This window comes from Miniopterus schreibersii (assembly GCF_964146895.1).
Source record: "Miniopterus schreibersii genome assembly, chromosome: 16".
NCBI classification, from domain to species: Eukaryota; Metazoa; Chordata; class Mammalia; order Chiroptera; family Miniopteridae; genus Miniopterus; species Miniopterus schreibersii.
In genome coordinates, this window is record NC_138116.1 from 9,623,160 (window position 1) to 9,645,462 (window position 22,303).

Below are 22,303 nucleotides of genomic sequence, written 5' to 3' on the forward strand. Positions count from 1 at the left end.
TATCTACTGAAAACTCTCTGCTGCTGCAAGGTTGGCCATCCCTTCAAAACCCAGTCAGGTCAGAAGTGTGAAAAGCAGCAATAATGAAGTGACAATTTAACTTCGCTGCTACTGGCAGGACATAAGAGCAGCTGGGGACAGGACTCAGAAGACCTTCCTCCTTCCAGGCCTGGAATAGCCCTAGAACCCACATGGCAGCAGCAGGACTGTGGCTCTGCAAACCACTTATTGCAGAATGTTTCCACCAGGCAGCCTCTGACAACCTTGTGGGCTTCTGGATGTATCTTTTTAAAGGAGAGCTGCAACCATAGATATCCTATGGAGCTAGCTTCAAAGTGGACTGAAAGCTGCCAACAGCAGAGAATTGCCAGTAATAAGAATGTCTGGAGGCACTAAGGTCTTCTGGTGGGACTTGTAAAGTAGGGGGACCTTATACTCATGGGTATCCTCTTCACCTCTCCAAATGCTAAGCAAAGAAAAACAGGGATATCAATGGGAGAAAGGCAAAGAGTGGGAAACAGATATGAAAGGCATACTAATGCACATACGTACACACAGGGTGCCAAATATCCCATGACCAGAGTTCTCTATGGTTTTTAGAAGTTCTTCCTTAAATAACTTAAGAAATTAAGTGGAGTCATATTTTTCTTCACTAAGAATGTCTACCTTGACTTCCTAGGTAGTCAAAAACCAAGCCAAACCAAAACAAAAAACTAAATACTGACAATGGAGAAAAGGACATCAGGGTTTTGTAATATTACTTTCATTTCCCTAACAAGATACAGTATAGATTGAAAAACTCTATGTTCTCCTATGATCTGAAATCTTTCACATCTGAGGGACTTCGAGAAGCTTTCCATGACCTAGACATTATTTAAAAAAACCTTCCAATTCACCACCTTGGCCTCTGACATGGACAAAATCAGGGCCACTCTACCAGGGATAGGAATGGCACATCACAGGAGAATCCTAAACTCCCTCTAATGCCCACACATGGTACAGTGTCAGTGTGTCTGGAAGCCATGACTCTGAGTAGGGCTGGTGTCCTGACTTCCACCTCTTCTGGCAGACCTCACAGTAGCAGAGTAAGGGCAGAAGAGTAAAACATTAGCAGTTGAAATGGCTTCCATATAGACCAGAAACAAGGTTCAACTGGTAGGCCAAGCCAAGGATGAAACTTTACCCTTTATACCCAATCAAACCCATTGTCCAGCCAGTGACCCCACAAGAATCACTCCAGGGACACAACCACTGATCAGAAGGCACACTTACCGCCTCTCCCCGTTGTGCTCAAACTTGATTCTGACGTCACTCTGCCAAAGAAATGACAGACAGGTTAGCGGGTTCTCTGGCATGTGTTAACTCCCAGGTAAGCAACAGGCAGTCCCTTAGCAACATTAAGCAAACATCCCCGATGTCCTGTTCCAGCTTTTCTAGCCCCTAGGCATTCCTTTCCAATGAGTTATAGTCTTCCAGTTCTAACCTCAGGGGCAACAAAGCTCTTGGAACAAGATCCCTAAGTGGCTGCTACAGCTTATACAGCTTATGCTGTGCTCTGGCACCTCACTCCTCCATATAACCTCCTGGACAGGATACCAATCCTTCTTGGCTAATGTGACTGAACAGAGAAAGAAATTTTAGTACTAATACTTCCTAGCTTTATGGCCACGAGCAAGTTATTTATCCTCTATGAACCTTAGTTTTTCCATCTGCAGAGTGGGGCTAAATATATCTAATGTGCAGAGTTGCTATGAGAACTAAATAAGATAAGTAAAATACCTAATACATAGTAGACATGCAATAAATGGTTACTTCTGCTACTATTGATTTCTGTGATCCTTCACGGCTACCCCCACTGGGGATAACGTGGGTCCTGGAACAAATTACCTTATAAGTGCCCCCAACTTTATCCTAAATGAATACCATGGGTAGCCTATAAGATCCAGGAGGACAGGACTCACGTCTATCTTGTTTCTGTACCCCAGAGAGAATCAAAGGGAATGGTATGTATTTGTGCTAAAAATATTTGTTAAATGGATTAATTGGAGAACAGAGTTGAGTGTAAACATCAGAAATAAAAGGAAGCAGAAGCATTAGAATGTTAAGGAACAAATCAAGGAGGAAGAGATATTGTAAAGGGCAAACAACTTGTGGGACAGGAAAAGGGAAGAGATGTGACAGAAGAAAAAACAAGGTATAGAGGAAAAAGAAAAGTAAGATTGTGAGGAAATCAATAAATAATAAAGATGGAGAAGAGAAAGAGTTCATAATCAGTGGATGAAAATCATATTGAGAAAGATATTAATAGACTGTGGCTTGGAAGAAAGTAGAGGATTTCAGAGTATTTGAAGATGAGGAACACAGAGCAGACAAAAAAGGAAGAGAGTCTGAAAGGTAGAATGGGTGCATAAGGACTTCCTCTTCCCAAGAGATTAGGGGCCTAGAATTCTCTTCCAGTCCACTTAACTGGACAGGTGGTTCTAATTTACACTCTTAAAATTATTGAGAACCCCAAAGAGCTTTTATTTATGTAAATTATATGTACTATTCATCATATCAGAAATTAAAACTGAGAAAAAATTTATTTTACTCATTTTAAAATAATTAACAACCATTACATTAACATAAATACATTTTTTATTTAAAAAAAATAACTATGTTTTTTAAAAGTTTAGTGAGAGTTGGCTGGGTAGCTCAGCTGGTTAGAGCATTGTCCCAATACCCCAAGGTTGTGGGTCTGATCCCTGGTCAGGGCACATACAAGAAGCAACCAATGAATGCATAAATAAGTGGAAAACAAATTGATGTCTGTCTGTCGGTTTCTCTTTCTCCCCTCCCCTTTTTCTGCCCCTTCTCTCTCTCTAAAATCCATAAATAAAAATAAAATAAAAAAATTTAGTGAGAGAATGCAAATCTTTTCAATGCATGGCTTAATAGGAGACACCTGAGTTCTCATATCAGTTTCTGCTTTCAATATGTTGTGATAACATATCATGAAGCCTATGGAAAACTTACTGTGCATTCTTAAAGGAATAAGGGTGAAAAGGATAAGTAACATCTTAGTATTAGTATGAAAATAGTTTAGACCTAATGGACTCCTGAAAGGTCTTGGGAACCTCCTAGAGGTCCCTAGGTCACACCTTGAGAATCACTGAATTAAAATATAGGCTTACCATCCTCTAACCCATTATTTTAAAGACAAGGAAACTGGGGGTCAGAGAGCTTAATGGCTCTGAAAAGTTCCCCTACTAAACAGTGGAGACCGAAGCTTCCCTGAGGAACAGTTTTGATGGGACAACTCTTAAAACTATAGCCCTGATACAGCCCTCTCATCCCTTAATATAATAGGTAGCACTTTATTCATGAATAACAATATGTAACATCTATTGAGTATATACCATGTACTGAGACTTGTACATGTTACACATATGAGTTAAACTAATCCTCACAATAGGTGCTATTATTACCCCTATTTTACAGAAGAAAATGAATTACAATGAAATTAAATAAGGTCCATCAAGGTCATGATACTTGTAAAAGAACCATGATTCGAACTGTGGAATCTTTTAACCACCATACTATGCTCCAAGTTAAGCATTACACAGGCAAAGGACGTTTACTTTACTCACAGATGCAGGGCTTCAACGGGAGCACTAAAAGAAGGAAACTATCAAAAGACCTTTTGAGATACTACTTTTTGGAACTCAGGGAAGAGACGGAAAGCTCCCCATATCTAGGGTACTAATGGAGTCAGAACCAGGAGATTGGTGCCCCTCATGCAACAAGCTTTGAGGCATGGGGACTGTGGCTAGGGTTGTGAGTAGGTGAGGATGGAGGAGGCAGATGGGGAAGGCAGTGTGCCCCACCTGGTCTGCATTCAAGGCCGGGGGGGGGGGAGGGGGGGTGTAGCAGAAAGATGGGGAGGTGCTGCAGCAGAGGAAGTTATCCTGTAGATTCAAGGTTTACAGGAGTGACTGCAGTTTTTTCACAGTCTTCCTTTTCTCCTTCCCCTGAAATGCTAAGCAGTTACCAAGGCAAGAGCCCTTCCAAGCATGGTGACTGAGACATGCTGCCTTGCTCTGACATGCCATCTCCAGCTTCCCACTATCTCAATTCCACAACTGGCTCTGGAGTAGCTTAAGTGTTCACCGCAGTGTGCAGTCCTAGTCCTACATCCTTTTATCTCCTCCTGCTCACAGTCCAGGACACCGTGGTATAGCTCTCTTATTATTATTTTTTATTAATAGATTCTATTTTTAGAACAGTTTTAGATTTACAGAAAAATTGAACAGACAGAGTAATGAGTACTCATATACTCCCCCTCTACAGTTTCCCCTGTTATTAACATGGTATATTAGTATGGAACACTTTTGTTATAACTAAATAACCAATATTGATGTATTATCTCAAGTCCATAGTTTATCCAGATGTCCTTAGGTTTATTTTTTTCAGTTACACATAACAATAGCTTTCATTTTTAAACTGGGATAATACTTAGATGTACCTATAAAGGAATCCCCTCAGACCCTTGGTGGGACAGAGAAACTAAATTTACTCATGATGTGCCATAATCTAAGCACTATTCTATTAGTCAGAAATTAGTGCATTTAGTTGGAAAGGGAATTAAACGTTTACCCCAAACCACAAATCACTCCTACTCAAGACTAACCAAGCCTGTGATTAGTAAGCAGTGTAAGCAAAGAAGCCTAGCACCTTGAATCCCTTCTCTGATATGGTGACAACCTTTCAGAGCATGATGCAGGCTTGTGACCAACTTCCATGTACCACACGGTGTGCCCAAATCTGCCAAATTCCTGAATCTGAGTTTCCCCTGTCAGGCTGACAAGAATAAGCCATGGATAAGGAAGGTTCAGATAAAGATAACTTAATTCAATTCCTTTCTGCCAAACACTCTCCGTGCCTCTCAGAGGCATTTCAAACTGGCCAAGTCCCCTTTCATGAGCTTCTCTCTTCCCGCCTCTGTGACTATCGCAGTCCAGGGAACCTGCCACCACTCTAGCCACTTCTGCTTCTTTGCTGGTTCCTCTTCCTCATGCTGTCTCCCCACCTCCCCCCACATGACCTGTCCTTGATGTCTGGACTTTTGGCCTCTGGATTTCTCCTCCTCTCCTCACATCTTCTCCTCAGTAGAAATAAAAAATCAGGTAACTACTAAATAAAAGATTCCCTAATCTCTATGTCTAGCCCCAATCTCTCAAGCAAAACTTCATCTATCTGCCACTTATCTGAGGCCGATATGTCACCATTAAGAATGTAGTGCTAGCCCTGGCCAGTGCATCTCAGTTGAGCGCAGTCTGGTGCACCAAAGGATCGCCTGTTCGATTCCCAGTCAGGGCACATGCCCAGGTTGTGGGGTCAATCCTAGGTCAGGGAGCCAATAGATGTTTCTCTCTCTCTCCTCTCCCTTCCTCTCTCTCTAAAATCAATAAAAACATATAAAAAAAGAAGAAGAATGCAGCGCTAGTGTCAAACTGTCTGGCTTCAAACCCTGGCTCTACAACTCTTAGAGCTATGTGACCTTGAACTTACTACTCTCTGTGCCTCAGTTTCCTCATCTGTAAAGTGAGAATAGTGAAAGTATCTATCTTATAGAGTTATAAAAAGAGTTAAATGAAATAATTGATAAAGGTATGAGAACAGTACCCTGATATGTCAGAAGTGCTAACAGGCCCATTATCTTTTAGCCAGAACCGTTGGGGCCAAAAGTGTTTCAGAGAATGCACTTTTGGATTTAGAGAGGTAGTATGATACATGTTCTAGGTACTACGTAACATCTCCCTCCAGGGGGAGGGTGCATGAGGTAGCACTCCCATGGCAGAGGCAGAATGCTCACAGGTATTTTGTGCACTCCCCTGCACTGCTTAGCCTCTCTTGAAGTTAGTTTTGGGCTTTGTGACTAGTTCTGACCAAGAGTAGGGAACAGAATCAAGTTTCTAGACTCTCTTCCCTGGCAGTAACATGTTCCAGATCAGTGGAGCCAACCTCAATTAGGGTCCCTAAGTGACTGTGTGGAATCCTGTCCTCTCCTTCTCTGTACTAGACATATTGTGTTAAGTCACTAAGATTTAGGGTTTATCTGTTAGACTAGTTTTTGTAATGAAAAGTATGAATATTCAAAATAAATGAAATAAAGACTATAAGTAGCCCTGTGTTCATTCAGACCAGGTTTTTTTTTTAATTTAATTGTTTTTCTTTTTTTTAATCCTCACCCAGATATATTTTTATTGATTTTAGAGAGAGGAAAGGAGAGGGAGAGAGAGAAAGAAACATCAATGTGAGAGAGAAACACAGATTGGCTGCCTCCCGCATGCGCCCCTACTAGGGAATGAACTCATGACCTGGGTATGTGCCGACCAGGAATCGAACCTGCGACCCTCTGATGCATCAGAAAATGCTCCAATCAACTGAGCCACACCTGCCAGGGCCAGAACAGGTTGTGTTGCCAAATGAGCTTGCCACAAATTTACCAAAAAAAAAAAAATTTCCTTTCAGTTTACAGTACTCTTTGGATTTCAAAACTGTAGATAAGGGACTGTGTACCTGCAAAAGACACATGCACATATAGACACACAGTCTGAGTTTTTCACTATATCAGACTCAACCTAGCCATAGTCTGCACTGACTACCTTAGTCTCCCTTCTTAGTGTTGCTATTTCTAACCTTGGTTCCACTTGGCTACAGGCTCAAACCTCTGAGTTCTGCTTGATTCTTTCCTTTCTTTCCCCTCTTCACAGACAGACAGCAAGTTCTAATTCTCCCTTCAAAGGCTTCTGGTATAAGACTGTTACCCATTCTCACCATCAGCACTCTCACTGAGCCCCTTTTTCTCTCACTCCTGGATTCCAAAAGCAACTCTGTATGCAACCCCCTTCCAACATAGTTTACATTCCTCTACAATTTCAATCATCTTGACCACTGCTTTCACCATGTCCCTTCCTTATTAAAAAGTAATCAGTGATCACCATGACCTTATGGAATAAAGTCTAAATTCTCAGCTATCATTCAAAGTCCTTTGGAATTTAAGCTCACTCAGTTTACCTAGCCATCTCACATTGTTTGTTTTCGAAAGGAACCCTCTCTCCAGACAGATCGATGTTCACCCTAGTTCCTGAAATATGCTATATTCATTCCTTTCCCTAGGCCTTTAATCATTCAGTTTCCCAACCTGGAATGCCACTCTTCTTCCTTTCCATCTAACTGAACTTTTACAGCCTAGTTCAAGTGCCACCTCCTCCAGAAATGACTCCATCACTCCTTGGCCAAAGTTTACCTTTCACTTTCCTGGCCTCCTACAGCACTTATTATCTGTACCATATATTTAGGCATAGTCACATTTTACCTTAGTTTATTTTTTCATGAATTTCTCATTTTCCAATAAAACTGCATGCTTCCTAGGGTACAGTGAACATCACTTATATTTCCTTTTTATGTCTAAGAAACTTAGCTATGGGCACATGTTGAACTAAATGGAGAGAGGCCAAAGCTGCTGAGAAAAAAGTTCCAGTACAAAAATTCATATCTAGACAGGTTCAAGTCCCCTGCCCACTACAGCCAATCTGGTGAAAGGAATAGTGAGAGAAGCATTCAGGAGAAGAACAGTGCAGATCTCTAGGGTGAGCTACAGATATGGAAACTCAGCAGGGACAATAAGAGTAACCAGTGATGACACCAAAGTCTGAACTCAACAACTGCACCTGTAACCCAAAAGGGCTCCTAAGAATCTAAAAAAAAAAAAAATCAGTGTCTGTTAAACAAAGGTTTGTGAATTAATTTGACCTGGCAAATGTCTCAGCTAGTCATCAGGCCTGGTACCCTCTCTCTGATTCTGTAGTGCTCTCTTCCCCCATATCTGATATAATCTTTTGATGGCTCCCACATCTTTGGCACTGGAGTCCTTATTTTGACAAAGATAATATATGAACAAGAAGAAAAAGAAAAGGGGAATGAAAATAATTTTATTTGTAAATGTGACTCAGGAAACTCCTAAGAGATCAGTGAAAGACATAGTTATAAAGCAACTTCTAACAAAACAGAATACCAGGCTTGTGTATTGCTTTATGTTTTATTTTCAAACTAGCCAGCCTATCTTTTCAAGAACCCTTGAAAGTCAAAGGAAGTCCTGAAGAACCAGATCTATCATAGTAAAAGCAAAACTCAGTCTAGTCTGTTAAATCACTGACCCTGCTGGGGGAACAATTCCTAAAATTTTCCTCTAGAACTGATAGCCAAGAGAACTGCCCTGCTATGCCTGCTATGAAGAAAGCATCTTTCCTATTCTGAAGCACCCAATAGTGAACATCTGGAGGCTCAAACTGAGACGCTAGGCTCTATTTAAGCCTCTAACTATCATTTTGATAAGATTTGAGAGAAACAAGAATCTATGGAAATAAGAATTCTCTTTCTTCCTCCACTATGATTTTCAGAAATGAGGCTAGTTTCAGGAGTTTGCAAGGGCCATCAGACAGTAATGACAAGCCAATAAAGGTAGGAAACCTTAACCCTTTCAGTTTCATGACAGTATGCATAATTCTGGCTAGAAGCTTTCACTAGAGCTCATACCCGCAAAACATAACAGACGTGATGTAATCACTACTGCTTCATATTTGTACATTTGTTTTACAATGTACAAAATGCTCTAGTTCTGTCCATGATCTCAAAACAGCTTTAAGAGGTAAACACAGTGGGTATTATCTCTGTATTTCAAATGGAAATACTGAGGTTTATAAAGGCTACTAGACTTATATGCAGTAAAATTATTGTAAAATTACTGTGACCAAAAGTCAGTCAGAAGATCTGGGTTTGCTTCCTGGCTCTACTCAATAACCTTGCAAACTTTTAAAGTATTATACACATACTTATAGTTGTTGTTACAGTTGTTAACTGTTGTGGAAAGCCCTCTGTTAATTGTAAAAGCCTATGTTAATAGATTATTAACAACTCAATGACTTCGGACCAGTAATCTTTTCACTACACTAAGCTGTCAAGGTCACAGACAAATAGCACCTGTTGCTTATAAAGCACTGTGAGTTGATGACTGCTAAAGGGATGTTGCCTATCACTACCTGCAAAACTATCCATAGGCCCCAGCACACTTACCATGTGCCATACGTCTAAGTATGTCCATCCAGTTCTAACCAGACCGTAGACTTTCAGAGACCTAATGGACAGGAGGGAGAATACAAAGAACACAGGTCCTCACCCCTAGCTGAGCACCTCATTGCCCATGTACTTCCATAACCGCTCAGACGCTTAGCTGTTCTCTAAAGCATTCTCTTTTCTACCAACTTCTCAGCTTATTTACTTAGGGAAGAGATGTCTGAAGTCCTGCCAAGCAGAGATATTAAATTAGGTGTTCCAGTTCTTCCAGGCCTCAGCCCCCAAACAATTCTGTCAATGAATCCACAGCTCCTCTGGTTTTCTTTGCTGTACCAAGCTTGAGCCCCATGAAGCTGTGTGAATCTCAGCTCTGCCTTGAAGCCAGCACTGCCATTTTCACACTAAAGTGTGGTTTGCCTCTGCCAGCACCATCCCTCCCCTGAATAAACCACCTTTCCTGCTGGCCAAAATACTTGGTTACTTTCAACTGGGACTCTGCAATTTGAATCTTTAGTCCAATTTGACATCTCTTAGCCATTTAAACTAGGTTTTGATCTTTCACTGCTCTCCTAAGCATGGACCTTCTGGTAGAAGATATAGTAATGGAGGAAACTGTTTAATTCTACCCAGACCCAAGTGAACAAAACAAAAAAATGTGAATTCACTCTGTCAACTGTAAAATCCTGTGTTAACTGATTATTAATGTCTCCAGACTATTAGGCAAGGTCTTTTCATTACACGAAGCTGTAAACACCTCTCTCCTTAAAAGTTCCCCCCACCCCCATCTCACTCCATCCTTCTTAGAATGCATTCACTGAGACTTCCTCCCTCTTTCTCCTTTCAGGATTTTGCTGTAGAATACTTCTCCTGGTCAGAAGTTAAACATCTGCTACACTTCCCAGGAGAGACTATTCCACAACCTTGACTTTACTAAGGGAAAAACTATCATTGCCCTTTTACCCAATATTAGCATAACATTTTGAGCTTCAATTTCTAAACAGCCATGTTTGTTCCACAGCTTCACAAGCTTATAACAATGCATAGAAACTTATAATCTGTGTAAAGAAATGAATGTGTTACTGAATCACCAAACATCTCCAAGCATGTACTGAATTTCTTGCCCAACAAACCAGTAGTCCCTTATATAGTATACAAAGCTGTGCTGTCCAAAACAATAGCCACATGTGGCTATTTACATTTAAAATAATTAAAATTATATAAAAATAAAAATTCAGTTTCTCAGTTGCTCATTAGCTATGTGTGATAGTGGCTATTACATTGGACAGCACAAATATAGAACACTTCTATCATTACAGAAATTTTATTGGACAGCACTGATAGAGTCTGCTTACGAATAATATTGTGAGAAATGGTGACTAGAAGCACAGAACATAGGTAACGAGTAACCAATGCTCCCTACAAATCCACGACTTGTCTGGGAAATGAAGTCCACATTCTTCCAGCACTAGTATCAGGTTCAAAAGCATATTTTAACTTTAATGGGTAATTTGGTTCCTTACCAAAAATTTCTTTGTCTCACTGGCCCCTGCATATAAGCTTGTTGTTACTGTGGGGCTGTTCAGAAGGGCTGAGCTGCTGCTGTTGTGTTTTTTCTTTAAAAACAAAAAAACTGAGGTTAATAGTTTGTATCCTCTATGCAAGATAAAACGTTTGACGATATTCAAGTAAATTATGGATCCAAATAGCCAATCTTACTAAGATTACTTCCTAACCAGGAGTCAATCTTTTTCACAGAATTCTATCGTCATAACCACTGACTTCACTCCAATAACAGTAGGCATAATAAAAGATTAGGACTTTTCTTATAATGGCTTTTAGGCTCTAAGCAGAAAGATTCCTAAAAAGCAAACACCCCTCAAGGATCAATCAGGGGCCACTCTACCTCTCTTTCCCCCAGCTTAGTCCCTTTGGGCCTTCAAACTCAAGAAAGCTTCTCCTTTTCACCTATGAACTGATATCCAGGCTAATAGTCCCGTTTGGAGAAAGATCAGCTGACTAGAACAGAGTTAGCAAGCATACTCCACATAGGAAGACAGGAAGGAAAGTGAGGTCATTAGGCTCAAGCTTGGGGGAGGGGACTCACTTCTGGTAAAATGCTCCTTCCAAAAGCAGCTTTGAATAGAAATGAATTATAGCAAGGGAGAACTCATACAATTAAACAAAATAATGTATGAAAATAGTACAAGAATGGGCCCTATTCTGTTGTTCCCTCAGTTCTATAAGGTAACCACAAAAATAAAAACAGCTTTCTAAACTAATCCTTCTACTAACATGAAACAAAAGGACTCCAGGTCCCCAGTTTTCCTAAAGGCAAGAAATACTCTAGGAGACTATATCTAGCAGACCTCAGACAGAAAAACTTCAGGGCCTTATACTTTCTCTAGGAGCCAAGGGTACTTCTGAAAAACTGGAAGACAAGGTACAAATGAAGAAAGAGGTTAGCTGATAATGAAGGGAACCACAAGGGAGGATGTCATGGACAAATTTTCATCAAACACACCAAACACCTCCATCTGATACAGTGCTAGATATCCACTAGGGTGGAAAGCTCCCCATCACTCACTCCTTTCTGCAGGCCAAAGTACCCAGAAAACAGGGAGATAAATGACACTGCACATGAGAAGGTTCTCAGCACGTAAATTTAAATGTTAACAAAAATAAAAACTTTTCCTAAAGAACCACACAACTCTCAATAAAACAGGTACTCTCAACTATCTGAGTTAATAAAGGAAAACAACTATAAACAATAATATCACTCACTATTAACTTTAGATTATATGACATTTTATTAAATAAATTTCCCTTCCTGATTATATTTTACATAAGCTAATACTAAAATTAATTAATTTTTCCTGAGTATATACTGTAAGGTAGCTAAAAACCTTAGGGATCATAAATCTGGATAAAATATTGGCCAAAAAATGAGAAAAGAAAAGTTATATGAATACTGTCCCCATAATAAATAAAGGGATTATTCTTATTCTCCACTAATGAAACACTATACACAAGGTTAGATGCACAAGGCTTTGGGACTCCAGATCATGCTTCTTTTCACAATCTTTTAAGTGGTGATATATACCACTTAAAAGTATATACTCTTGGCTTCTCAAATATTTCCTTTTTGAAAACCCCTCCCCAATAAGTCTGCCAGGGCCACACATACCTGCCTATTTGGGTGACCTGTGTCTTTGTTCTTCATGGTCTCATATCCAGGCACCCGGGGACGTCGGCTCATCTGGAGGGCCACCAGATCCTTCATGATCGAGTTCAATGCCTCCTGTTCGTCTGAAATGAAAGAGTACATGCATGGGTCACGTGGGTTAAGATACTTTAGTACAGACCAGCAAACTACTTTCACAAATTCTATGACTAATACTTAGGGTGTGCTGCCCAGATAAAACTATAACTATAATTATATACATTTGATGTCTCTGAAAAGTAGATAACTGAGGTCAGACTATGGCAGTTTGAATTTTAATGGATTCTTAACAGTTCGCCAATCAGGTCTCTGGCAGCAATATTTACCAATTCACTGGGGGCAAGGGAGGTGCTCAAAAAGAGCAATTCTCCCAGTGCCAGAGAAACTCAACCAGGAAAAACAGATGAAAAGTTGGAGTGAACTGAAGAACAACACAGCACAGTGTAGAAGGGTACTGAGTGAAAAGATGAATTCATGGAGAGCTGATTATGGAACAGAGTCACAGACTTATTGTTAAAGTATCATATGTAGGACAGAACATTTTAAAAGGTACCAAACAAGGACCTCAGGTGGCTGCTTTGAACAGAAGTTGTCTTACAAGCCTAGCCTTTGAATGCCCTCCTCCCAAACCTTCACAAGTTTATAGGCCTTCTGCTTCCCATAGGGAAGTCAAAAGGCAATTCTATTGTTTTTCTTCCCTAACTGACCAAGCAATGCATTGTCTCCATTTTACTGGCATTACTTTTAATCCCCTTTTCTTGAAATAGCATAAAGTACTAGAGTTCTCATGCACTGAAGACAATGGGCCAAAACCCAGAACCCAAACCAGCCCAATTCCATGTTACACAAAATTCTCCCAGGTCCTTCAAGAGATCCTTGTCCACCTGAATAGCATTTGAGAGTTGAAAAGAAATAAATCTGTTGATCTGGAAAGGAACATGAGGGATGAGCTGTTATACCTGCTTTGGTGACAAGTGAGTCACCTGGGGACTTGGGGCACACCTTAAAAGAATGAAGAACAAAAGGCTCCACCCAAAGAGGGTGCCTATCTTCTGCCCTTTATCATTGTCCCTTGGAAATATTCTAATAGCCTGTGGAAAGGAAAGAACAGCATGAAGTATAGGAAGTAAAACTGCACTCCATGCCTCTCCCCTCTTCCTAGACCAAATCTGCTCTGGTGTCCTACATGAGCTCTGAGTAGGTGTAGGAAAAGAAGGTTGCCCATTAAGAGGTTTTTGCCTGCTCAAGAAAGTAGAATTAGCTTTAAGGCCTTGGCTGGGTAGCTCAGTTGGTTAGAGCATCTTTGTACCAAAAGAATGAGGTAAATGGGATAACAAATGAAGAGGAAGTTGGCATTTACAGAAAGACATTTATCAAAATTAAAACACATACATCCCACCACGCTCAGCCGGCGTGGCTCAGCCATTGAGCATCAATCTAGGATCCAGGAGATTGTGGTTCGATTCCTGGTCAGGGCACATGCCGGGTTTTGGGCTCGATCCCCAGCAAGGCGCAGGCAGGAGGCAGCCAGTCAATGACTCATCTCTCTCTCTCCCTCTCCCTTCCTCTCTCTGAAATAAAGATACATTTTTAAAAAATAAATAAATACAACATATATATCCCATCAATTATCTTATACTTTCTAATAATTTTCCATAGGCTCCTTAAAGAGAGGGAACTGCTTGGGTACTTGTTTTGTATTTTAACCTTCCAACCAAGGTTCAAAAACTTGAATAACATCTAGTATAGGAAGTTTGGCATACATAAAATATATATAGGCTTTTACATTAAATTGGCTTTTATATTATTAAATATGTATGTATAAAATTACTGGGCCAACTGTAACAGTAAATTGTGATCAATATAAGGATTATGACTAGGTAGGTGTTTTCGTAGGGGCATCCAGCAATATTCCCAAGAGCAGAATGCATGGAGTTTTCTGTATCAAGGTAAACACCCTTAGAACTGAGAATTTCAGTTGTCTCAACTCAGATATTGAATCAAGATGGAGGTAAATGCACACACACAGAGACACATACGCTTTTTAAGTGAAATCCATGACAAGTCGACTTCAGAAGTTGTTTCTAATTCTGTATAAGATGATGCTATTGTAAGAGCTGGTTTATCAGGTTGACAAATTCTGTTTCCAAGAAGCTAACCCATTCCTGGCATTACTTAATGGATAAACTTGGTTGGTAGTTCCAGAGTTGAGAATACACTAGAGGAATGGTGTGGCACTATCTCTTGAAATCGAGGACAACTGACACAAGTGAAACAAGGTTATAGAATATGATTTTGTGTCAAAGTCGAATATATTGCTAGAGGCAGACAGGTTTTTAAACTTATACTTCAAACTGAGGACATGGATAAAGACAGGAAGTAAATCAAGTGGCTCTTCTAGGCATTTCTTCCTGGATTGAGAATTTAACTGAATTATCAGCATTCCAGTATGGGATTCCTTAAAAAATAAACAAAACTTAGTATTTCACAGAGCTGCTGTGAGAGTTAAATGAAAAAGACAAACTTACAAAATTATTCCTCATGTTACCTAACACTTAGTAATGCTAAAAAAAAAATGCTGGCTATTATCATCAATGGAAAAAGGTCAATGGGAAAAGACTGAAGTCAGCCACTTAATCTACCCTAATACTTAATTTTATTCCTGAATTTTGTTAATCATTAACAATAACCATTTGCTGAGTACCTATCATGTATTATACATTACTTTTGAAAGATAATTCAAGGTATTCAAACTCTAGGGGTAAAAGAAGAAATAACACACAAATATGAGGTTATACAAATAAAGAGATTGAATTAGATGGTATACAAACCGGGCACATAAACACACATGTGAAAATTTTTTTTTACAGTGTGAGTAGCAAGAGGTTGTACAGATTTTTATTTAATTATTAACAGAATAAAGATTATTTCAGAAAAGCAAGCTGTGCCAGCTATGGAGAGTTTAAAAAATGAACTGAGGAGGAGAAAGGACATGAAACCAAGTGAGAGGTAGAGGGGAAGAAAAGAGACTGATCCTCAGTGAGTTATAATCCTTATACAGTAGGGTAGGAAGAAAGTATGCTAGCAAAAAACCCTTTAAGAAGACTGGAAAAAACAAATAGTAACAGCACAGAAGCCAAGAGCAAAGAAGAGCAGTGGCAGACATAGGCCAGGCAGATCCAATAGAATGATAGAGGACAGAAACAAAATTTTAAAGGGAATCAAGAAGCTGGAGATTAAAAGAAAATTGGAAGTAGTGGATGTCAACAATTAATTCACTTGTGAACTTTACATATGAACAAGGAGAGGCAGGGGTAAAGTGTGTGATAACCTTGAAAAGATTTCCTGAGGATGGGGTAGTCTGACACACTTAAAAGCTACCAGGAAGAAGCAGAGTAGTAGTAGTTAATTCTAGAGATTAACAAGTTAAGTATCTAGAGGGGTAGAGTATTCATAGAAAATAGAAAAGAAGGGATCTATGAAACAAGGATTAGAGTTCAGGCTTAAACAGTGGAAGCTCTTAGGCAGTCTCAAGCAGACAGCTATTCACGATTATCCACCAGCATGTACTTCTCCAGATACCCTGATCTATGGTTTGGGGGCTGCCAGGCAACACTCCTCTCTCTTTAGCTCCATCAGGAAGTCACTATTCCAGACCCAACTATTGCTTCTCTACCTAAAAGAAGGGTTTTAAGGCACTCCCACTTATGAATTCCCTTGGCTACAAACCCAGAAAATTTTACAGAAGTACCATGTCCTTCAGCAAACATTGTTGTCCTTTGTGATGTCTATTTACTATGTCATACTCTCTCTTTTCCATATATACAAATCTCCAAAGTAATATTTAAATCTTTGTTTTCATTTAACTAATGATGTTATTTCTTCATCTTGCCAATGCTTTACCCTACTGTGCCAGATCATTTGATCACAATGCTCACCCAGGAGATCCTGAACTTCAGACTCTCCCTGACTCAGACTTCACTATCTTACTCTACATATTTCACATACTCCCACTGCCTCCACCCTCTCCATACCTGGGCAAACATCACTTTATAGTAAGTATAAGCAAAAAAGCCTGATCGTCAATTCACAAGAAACTTTTTTTCCTTCAAGGATGTGGCTGAACTTTTACTACATCTCAAAGTCAAATTCTGGTCTTTAGTTTTCGTTTCTTGGATATAAGAGCCCTTCGTATTAGTTGATGGTTCAAAATTTAAAAATACAATATTACAAAGTAAACCACTGCTTCCTCATAGGAATCAATATATCACTACTACATTTTACTTTAATGTTTAATGAAATTAACCTAAAGATCTGGCTATAGGGTTATGTATGTCAATCCCAAAACTACAGTATTGATCTCTCCCTCTTGTGTACCTTTACACAGTTTGACAAAGTACAACCTACAACACCTCATTACACTTATTTGTTCACGTGTTTCTGGTTTACCTTACCTAACTGTAACTTCCTAAGGACAGGATAAATTCAGGTACAGGGCGTAACACTTCATCTGACATGTAAATGGCACCCAATAAATGAACAAAGACTAAATGGATGGCTTACATAGAACCAAGAGAACTGCTTCTTATCCTTTGTGTATTCCCTAAGTAATATTCAGTTGGACAGATATTTACTTTTTACAAATACCTAAAATTCTGTTTTAAAATCAAGCTTTTTTTTAAAGATCAGAAATCTAGCTGAGACACTGCCATATTGATTCATTATATCGTGATCCCAGTTTCATTGAAAACAGTTGCTAACTATTCAGAGTCTACACAGGTGGTCAGATTCTAGCCAAATTAAATTGAGACTAGTCTAACCGGGAGCTTCCAACAGCCTGTGAACCCTAGAGACACAAGTTGTCTATAAATCACATTGATTCTGACTTCAAACTAAGTTATCAAACCAGAACCACACCATCCTTAATCCTAAACTCAGTTCACTACAGTTTCCTGTAACATTTCAAAGTTGTGACATATTTTTCAGTAATACTTCCCACTAAGTTTCAGATTGCATTTATAAAAAGTCCAAATAAACACCAGTGAATTAATCTCAGGCGTTATTAACAGCATTTGCGATTAAATTACTAAAACTAGGAGAGAATTCTAGCGTGACCAAGAAAAAATGACCAGTCAATCCCAATTTTTAAAAATAACCACACAGTATCAAGGCCAAAAAAAAGAATGTTTCCTATTATTTACAGGGATAAGTGTAGTTTCCACTAGAAATTTACTGGGGCTAACAGCCAATATAAAATCTGACGTTTTTATTAGCAACCCAAGTTGTCAAACAGGCTTGAGTCTGGGGCTTAGAACAGCTCAGGAAAATATGACTGTTAGTCAAAGAACCTGCAGGGACTCAAATTAGCTTTAGTCCTTTCCTCACCGGGCTCAAGTTTAATGTGTGTAATGAAAATATTAATAAGTCTATGTTTCTCTCTTATCAACCCCTGAGTTTATTTAGAGCTATAGCAACTAAAGCAAACTAAAAGGTCTGGAAATCTGAATTTTCATCATTAGTATCACCAAAAGGAAACTAGTACTTAAGAGAGAGGCTGTGTGTGTGTGTGTGTGTGTGTGTGTGTGTATCCTTGCTGAGCCCTATATAAAGCAAATTAAAAAGCCAGGTTCTGGGAGAATTCAGTATTAGCTCTGCAAGTCAAGGCCATATACAAAAAGGAAAGAGAATGGTAGGAAAGGAAAGTGCTAAAGAAAGCGAGGCAGTGGTTCTTAAACCACCTTGCCTAATAGTATACTGTAGCCATCAGGCAAGTTAATTCCCTCCTCACTCTGTTTCTTCATGTAAATCTGATACTAGGACAAATGAGAAGACACTGAGATCCTGGTCCTTTTTTCTTTTTAAAATTAAAAAAAATTTTTTTCAATTAATTAACATTCAATATTATTTTGTATTAGTGTCAGGTGTACAGCATAGTGGTTAGACAACCATATACTTTACAAAGTGTTCCCCCTGATATTTCCAGTACCCACGTGGCACCATCCATAGTTATTACATTACTGGCTATATTTCCTATGCTGTACTTTACATCCCCGTGACTATTTTGTAACCACCAATCTGTACTTCTCAATCCCTTCACCTTCCTCCTTCTTCCTTTAGGGCTCTAGACTCCACCTATATAGTTCCTTTCCTCCCAATCACTGCCCCTCCGTAGACTCACACACTTAAAATAAACTTTTGAAAATGGTTTGAAATGTAAAAACAGGCTGATATCTATTTTTATGTTAGACAATGGAAAGTAGCCGACACATCTGGGCACTCACTGGTTTAGCAGTCAAGTAAGTGGGGAGTGGGAGGTCTGCACACCCTCAAGTATTTCACTTTCCCCTTTGGGACATAAGATTGCCCGCATAGGACAATGAGGAAAGGCTTACTGGGAAAACTATCTATAGGGTAACAAATCAATTCAAAGATTTAGTTCAATCATCAAATTTCAAAACACGAGATAAATGTTTGAAGCCTAAGGAGGACAAGAAGAATTATGTGCCCCATTTACAGTAAATGTTCAATAAGTATTTGTTGAATTATGATTTTAAATACCAAGCCTTACTGGATTCTTTTTCTGCTTATTGTCACAGGAGACTTTCCCCAGCAGAGCAAGCACTGCTGAAGTAAAGCATGGGAAGGAAACAGTAAGTCCAGCAAGTGAACAAATCCATCCCTTACTGTAAAAGGGGCAGCCTGGAATAGAACAGGCAATTCATTCAAAGTCAGAGCGTAAAGATAGGCCGCAAAGAGTATTTGCCCAATGTGACACAGCATACACTTAACCTTCTACAAAAATGACTTGACCTTGCTATAGGGCAAAGCAAGCATTAATGTTCCCTCTTCACTTGGGGCACTTCACAAATTCAATGAATGGCTTTGCGAAAGATTCTTTCACTAAAGTTTACCCCTTATTTAGGACAATACCAACACTTTCAAAAACTTGTGACTGCACATAACATCATTACAATAACTGGTCCAACAAGACAAGCGAAAGTACATCTAAAATGTTACTTGCTTCTTAATCTATCTAGTCCAATAGTCATTTGCTAAATTATCAAAAAGGGCATGAAATATAATTCGGTTCAAATGCTTCGTGTGGAAGACAAAAGCTTTTCTTTAAATACATCTTGACAGAAATCGCAAATATTGATAAAAAGGAAATAATTTCCTAGAGATTCTTTTGTATAGCGACTGCTCTCAAAAGTTATATAATTGCAGGAATATCGTAATATAAAAATAATGATGCAAAATACTGCAACCGGATTTTTCAAAAAGTAGGACGTGAATTGTAACTGGCAGCCCCCAACCAATTCCCAGCCTCCAGCAATCTGCATGCAGCTCACATGTCTCAACCGCGCAGTTTATAACAGTGATTGCCGTTTTAATCACCTCCCAGCCTATCCCCCCTACGCCCTCCCCCCTGCGCTGGGGCGCGCAAAGGGCTCCAGAGCAAGCCCCGGGAACTCTCACAGGCTGGCCTGTGTGAGCAAAGGGAAGGAAATGACACAGGCAGGAAAAAAAAGCAAATCAAGGAAAAGACACAACAGCAGCTGGGCCTGCACCAGCCTCCAGCCCGGGCCCCACACTGCGTTCTTGCTCCCCCGCCCTCGGGCTCGCGGTCCGGCTCGCTCGGGCCGGAGCGGGGAGCCCCGCCGAGCAAGGGCCCCAAATCCCGCCGTTGGTTCCTCGGGATGCGCCCGTCGCGAGTCCCGGAAGGAGGCTGCGGAGTGGGTTCCGCCAGTCGGGGCGCCCGGGCGGGCCGTGGAGCCGCAAGCCGGGCGGGCGGGCTCCGGCGGCTCGCAGCCCCGGCCGGGAGGGCTGTCTGTCCATGCCTGTCAGGCGGCGGCCCAGGGTCCTCCTCCCCACACTCATCCCGGGGCGGAGCGACGCGAAGTAGCGCGGGCACAGGCCGGGGCGGTGGCGACACTCACCCATGGTGGCGATGGCGGCGGCGGCTGCTCGGGCCCGAGTGTCACCTCCGCAGCCGGGGTTGCATGCCGGGGGCCCGGGCGGCGGGGACGGCAGCGGGCCTGGCTCCGCGCGGGGGGCGCGGGCTGCGCTCGGGGCCCCCGCCGCCTCCCCAGGCTCCGGCTCCGGCTCCGCCCGCGGCCGGGCGCTGTGGCATGGGCAGGGTGGCCCGCTACATCCCGGGCGCTCCTCGGCTCGGCCCAGCCCGGCCTCGGCTGCGCCGCTCTGCCCGCCGGCCCGCCTGTCCCTCAAGCCCGCAGTCGTTCCGTCCGGCCACCGTTCTCCACCTCAGGAACGCTCCGAAAAACAAACCGCTGGTCGCGCAGCTCGCCCCCTTGCCTGTCAGTCATCCCAGCACTCGCCTATCCCAGGTAGTCGCGGGACCTTCGTACCACCCCCACACACTTCTCCAGCCAATAACAAGGAGGAAGTCGCTGCCCCCACCGCCATCCTCCTCCCCCCCGAACTCCCCCGCCGCTCTCCCCAACACCCTCTCAGCCGCCAGCTAATCATCGGCACCACACGAGAGACTATTCCCGCCTACTCTCGCAGGATGCCAATGGGCGAAGCTAAGGCGGTTTCCGAGGGCTATGTACTGCCTGTCAATCATCGAAACAGCGCCGGTTCACTGTCTGCTAGCCAATCACGTAGAGGGCTCTGATCACCCGCCTCTGCGCATCCCTAGCGGGCTAGCCCTCTCTCTCCGGGAGGTGCTGCTCGCTCCAATCACAGCTCGTGCGTGAGGCTCCGCCCATATCCCCACCGCCCTGCAGTCACCGGAGGCTCCGCGGGCGCGCGGGCTGGCTCGGTTCCCTGCCGGCTACTTTCGGGCTGGAGCTTGGGCAGGAGGCTGGATGAGCCCCCAGGCCTTCCGCCCTCCCCGCTCTCCGCGGTCCCGGAGCCCAGCGTCCGGCCCCTTCCTCCCTGTGCCCATACCGGGTGCGTAATAAGCGGGGAGGGTTCTGGCTGTAAGCGGTTCCCGGCGCTTGGCCACCTCTTCCGCGGCAACCCCTTGCAAGTCCTGCGGTCCCGACGCTACGCCTTCCTGGAGGCAGCGGCGTCTCACACTGCCTGCCTTTCCCAGGGTCTCACACTCCGGGGCTACACCCTCCGAGAGACTGGGGTAGTGCTAGAATGTGGGTCTTCGGAAATCTGGGAGTTCCGCTGCTGGCCAGGGCCGAAACCAGTAAGTGGCAATGCCAGAAAGGTTCTTTGAGGGGGCGGGATACAAACTTTTTTTCAGGTTATAAAAGCAATACAAGCTCTTTGTATTAATATTGGGGGGAGATCCCACCTCAGAGATAATTTTATCTTTCCTACCTACATATGCAACGTTTGACAAAAATGGCTTCATATTGTTTTGTGGTGTGCTTACTTTTTATTATGTTTTCCCGCACCACTAGATATTGTTCCAAAACAATTGTACTGGCTGCATATTTCAAAATAGAGAGTGACCATAATTAATTTCCCCAATCCCTCATTGTTCAACATTTTGTACATCCAGATTCCAAGTCCACCACAAATAACAAGGGCTCCCTTCCTCTGGTCCCTGTCTCAGTGTTATATAAATGACAAGCCAGAATAATCTTCCTCAGATGCGATTTTCAGCTGTCAACTATGAACCTCTAGTGATGGCTTTTCCTTGGGTGTCAAATCTCTTAAGAATTACCTTAGACTCCTCTTTATTTACACCCCCGCCCCAATATTTATCAGGCCTCTTGTCCTGTTAGGTTTTTTCTTGAACAGTCTATCATTTTCCCTCTTGACTAGATCTCTATATAGTTTATTGTAGTTCCTTAACTATAATAATTTATTTTTTTCTGGGAAGGGAAGATAGAGTATAGGGGAAAGAAAATTAATATTTATCAGTCATTTAGTCTTCCTAATAATTCTGAGGTCAAAATACTATTGACATTTAAATGATGAAAACGAAGCTCAGAGAACTTAAGTAACATGTACAAGTGGTATAGTCCGGATTCAAACCAGGTCTAT

General features: G+C 41.6%; 1 protein-coding gene across 5 annotated transcripts in view; it reads right to left on the minus strand.

The window, feature by feature from the left end:
• The window catches only part of MAP3K3 (mitogen-activated protein kinase kinase kinase 3), a 54,672-nt gene extending 34,084 nt beyond the window's left edge, over positions 1-20,588 (minus strand). For 2 of the 5 annotated variants that reach the window (XM_081116024.1, XM_081116027.1), the window contains exons 1-4: positions 20,275-20,360; positions 12,302-12,423; positions 10,638-10,730; positions 1,273-1,313 (exon numbers count right to left, since the gene is read on the minus strand). In XM_081116024.1, the coding sequence (XP_080972150.1) occupies positions 1,273-1,313; positions 10,638-10,730; positions 12,302-12,423; positions 20,275-20,278 (260 nt within the window). In that variant the 5' untranslated portion in view covers positions 20,279-20,360. Of the gene's footprint in view, positions 1-1,272; positions 1,314-10,637; positions 10,731-12,301; positions 12,424-20,274 lie in introns of all 5 variants that reach the window. The other 3 variants (XM_081116026.1, XM_081116025.1, XM_081116028.1) reach the window with 2 other exon arrangements.
• Positions 20,589-22,303: the final 1,715 nt, after the last annotated feature.